Source organism: Myotis lucifugus, unplaced genomic scaffold (assembly GCF_000147115.1).
Source record: "Myotis lucifugus unplaced genomic scaffold, Myoluc2.0 scaffold_10, whole genome shotgun sequence".
In the NCBI taxonomy this organism is placed as follows: Eukaryota; Metazoa; Chordata; class Mammalia; order Chiroptera; family Vespertilionidae; genus Myotis; species Myotis lucifugus.
Genome location: NW_005871058.1, coordinates 8,329,767 through 8,333,323, shown reverse-complemented (window position 1 = coordinate 8,333,323; position 3,557 = coordinate 8,329,767). Strand labels below are relative to the sequence as shown.

The window sequence follows — 3,557 nt, the reverse complement described above, 5'->3', positions numbered from 1 at the left end:
CTTCGAGTGTCCATCTCAAGCACGAAACCATCCACAGCTGAACCCAAATCCGTCTTCCACCAGCGGGCCTCCCCTTCTTAACTCCTTTACCGCTTTAACATCCCAGAAACCCTTGGTTCTTAAAAGGCCCACTTCTCTCTGTGGGGGGTATGATTTATCTGTTCCTTCCACTAAGACTTCTCACCCTAAACCTCCTCCTCCTTCCTGAAAATCAGGACCTAGAAAAGGAAAGGCCAGGCTCCTCCACTTTTCTCCTATCCCAGGTAAGATTAAAGTGGGAATCCTGAATTAAAGCAAGTGTGGGGGACGGAACAGTCAGAAGATGGTCAGGATACCTCCGTTTTGGTCTTCTTTGGTGCATGGGTCTCTTCACTTTCACTCTCTGAGATCTCCTCACTCCGGCCCTGCTTGCTGACCTTTGGGGTGGAGGCTTCCTCTACTCGCGCCTTCTGTTAACGAGAACGGGAACATTCCTGTGCAGGCCCCACAATACATGGCTGGCTTGCCCCAAACCTCCACCACTGCCCTCTGCACACATACAGCCTTAGCCCCAGTGCCTGGGCCACCTGTGGGAGGACCTCAAGACAGAATACCTTGGCCGTCTGCCTAGACTTCTCAGCTTTGCCATCACTGCTGGACGTGCTGACCCCTCCAGGGGAGGCCCGGCCCCTCGATCTCAATTCTTCCCGGGGCCCAGGGGCCTCTTTCTTCCGTCCACTCCTCATTGACATCTGAAGGAGAAGAAAGGAAACAAAAGTTTTTTTACACTACATCTAACTTTAAGATGTGCCTTACTGCAATTTTTTCTCTCCAGGCCCGTCCCCCTACCTTCCCTGCCCCTAATCTTTCATGTCCCTCATTTAAGCTGTCACTCACTGAGTCTTTATTCTGTCGTGTCTTCATTCTTCAGGCTGTGGAGACCCCATTCTCCTCTGCCTGGGCAGCTGAATACAGAAACTTCCCTGCTTCACCCCAAGTTCCCCACAACTGTGGCCTGGGAAGCAGGAAGCAGGATCTCCAAGTTTCCAGCGTAGGCACCTGGAACTTGCAGGATCTGTTTTCAGTGAAGCCTGTTAGAAAAAGACCATCAAAATGTCCAAATCAGGGAATAGAGTCTGAGGGGGTTACCACAGCAAGCGCCCTAGCCTTGGCCTTTCAGTCAAGAAGTACAGGCCCGCCCTAGCTGGTTTGGCTCAGTGGATAGAGCGTCAGCCTGAGGACTGAAGGGCCCCAGGTTCGATTCCGGTCAAGGGCACATGCCTGGGTTGCAGGCTCAACCCCCAGTAGGGGGCGTGCAGGAGGCAACTGGTCAATGATTCACTCTCATCATTGATGTTTCTATCTTTCCTTCTCCCTTCCTCTCTGAAATCAATAAAGATATACTTTGAAAAATAAAATAAAAAGAAGTAGTGCAGGCCCCACAATACATGGCTGGCTTGCCCCATGTCTATAAGTGAATTACAATATCATCTCTTTCATCTCTGGGGAAGGCAATAAAACTCAGATGTATCTATGAGCCCCAATTCAGGAGATGACACTATTTTGCCCTTCATGATCCCTAGGAAATATTTGTGCACACACAAACTCCACAGAGCCTTACAAAAGAACATCAAGAAACGTAGCTAAAGTATTATTTATTGAGCACCCTCTTTATGTCAAGCCCTCACATACACAATTTAATATTTATAACCAACCCTGAAAAGTAGGTGTTCTTATTCCCATTACATAAGTGAGGAAACAGGCTCAAAGATTTGTGATTCTGACTTGCCAACTTCATGTGATGAACATACAGTGAGGAACCAGTGACAGCACCAAATCAAGCCCACCTCTCCCTGACTCCAAAGCCCAGGTTCTTTCTTTATACTTTATTCTCGTCAGAAGTTGGTTGAGATAATCCTCAGAAGACCTAGGTCAGCCCCAGAGATTTGAAAATAGTCTTTTTTCACATCAGAGTGAGTAGGAGAAGAATGTCCCATTCTACAATGCAAAGGAATGCAACCCTACCAATCCCAAGACAAAATCTACGTATCCCCAAAGTGCAGAATTTCACTTTTGAGAGCCTCATAGAGACCCCCCTCTCTAGTGCTTGGGTTCCCAAAGGCTAAAGGAAAAGGCAGGACTTTCGCTTTACCAATCAAATCAGTGAGTACCCAATACAGATTTGTGAGCCTATCCTCTCACTTGGCTTAGACGAGAACATACACCTCCTCACACCCTATCTATATCTATATATCTATATCTGTCTATACAGTCAGCTATTTTCATTTGCATTGGTTTGTACTTCCTGCTAAGTGTCATGTCTTTCCATACTACCAACCATATGATCTTTTGAGAGCAAAAATATTACCTTGCTACTGTTTTCTTCCTTTCTATATCCCCCACTGATGTCAAGTATATATGGGTGTTCTGTTCTTGACCTCTAAACCCACTAACTTTGTAGGTCTTCTTGGATGAAGTGCTGCTGGCCTCAGTGGGAACAGAGTAAGCTTACCTGTGTGTTCTGAGTTACGAGGCTTCGCTAAGGTAAATGGCATTTCCACATTCTAGATCATATTTTCCCCAAGGAATACAAAATAATCACTTCTTACCTCCACTGAACCATACTGAGGCAGGTAGTGAGGGGTGAGCCTAACCTTTCCAGGAAACTTAATAAGAATTTACTTGAGTAAAAAATAGATGGACCAAAGCCCCAGGTCATCTGAACTTACAACGGATGCTCTGCCCAATAAACCAGCCACTTCTCTTCAACTATAACTATTAGCATATTTTTTGTTGTGTAGATTGACTTTAAAATACTGTCAACCCAAAATGTCCAAATAAAACCCAAATATCGAAAGGGGAAGACAATCTTAACAGAAGCACACAGCAATGACCATGATGACTATTTGTGACAGGTATGTCTTTGCAAGCCCCTCTAGAGAAGAGCCTCTCTCTCCTTCCAGCACCAAACCTGCTTACAAGTCAGTCAGACCCAGGGAATCCAAAAGGCCACAGAAATGCAGGAATGTACCTGTGCAATCCCAGTGTGCCCCTCCCCATACTTCCACTTGTAAAATCAGTTGAAATCTGCCCTGGCTGGTTTCGCTCAGTGAATAGAGCGTCAGCCTGTGGACTGAAGGATCCTGGGTTTGATGCCGGTCAAGGGCACATACCCCAGTTGTGAGCTCAATCCCCAGTGTGGGCCATGCAAGAGGCAGCTGATCAATGATTCTCTCTCATCATTGATGTTTCTCTCTCTCTCCCTCTTCCTTCCTCTCTGAAACAATAAAAATATATTTTAAGAAATAAAATAAAATCAGCCGAAGTCTGATAAAATAAGCAATGAGTAGCTTTGAAGAAAAGCAGTCATTAAAAGGTAGGTAATCCTGGGGGAAGGAGGGGCGGGAGGGAGAGAGAAATTAAGGTTGTATTTATGTGTCTGAACCAGGGCGTGTTTTAACACCAGCAAGCTAAGCTACACTCATCTTGTAGCCAGTCACTCTAACATTCACAGAGCACTACTATGTGTCTGGCACACACAGCTCATTCACGTCATTGCTTCACTGCAAAGGAAATGA

At 45.8% G+C, this 3,557-nt stretch overlaps 1 protein-coding gene across 1 annotated transcript; it reads right to left on the bottom strand.

The window, feature by feature from the left end:
* Nucleotides 1–311: 311 nt before the first annotated feature.
* Nucleotides 312–1,092, bottom strand: ATN1 (atrophin 1). The gene is made up of 3 exons (XM_006084177.3): nucleotides 877–1,092; nucleotides 594–731; nucleotides 312–449 (listed from the first exon to the last, which is right to left on the bottom strand). The coding sequence occupies exons 1-3, from the start codon at nucleotides 901–903 to the stop codon at nucleotides 327–329; spliced, it is 288 nt and encodes a 95-aa protein (XP_006084239.1). The 5' UTR covers nucleotides 904–1,092; the 3' UTR covers nucleotides 312–326.
* Between the last annotated feature and the right edge of the window lie 2,465 nt (nucleotides 1,093–3,557).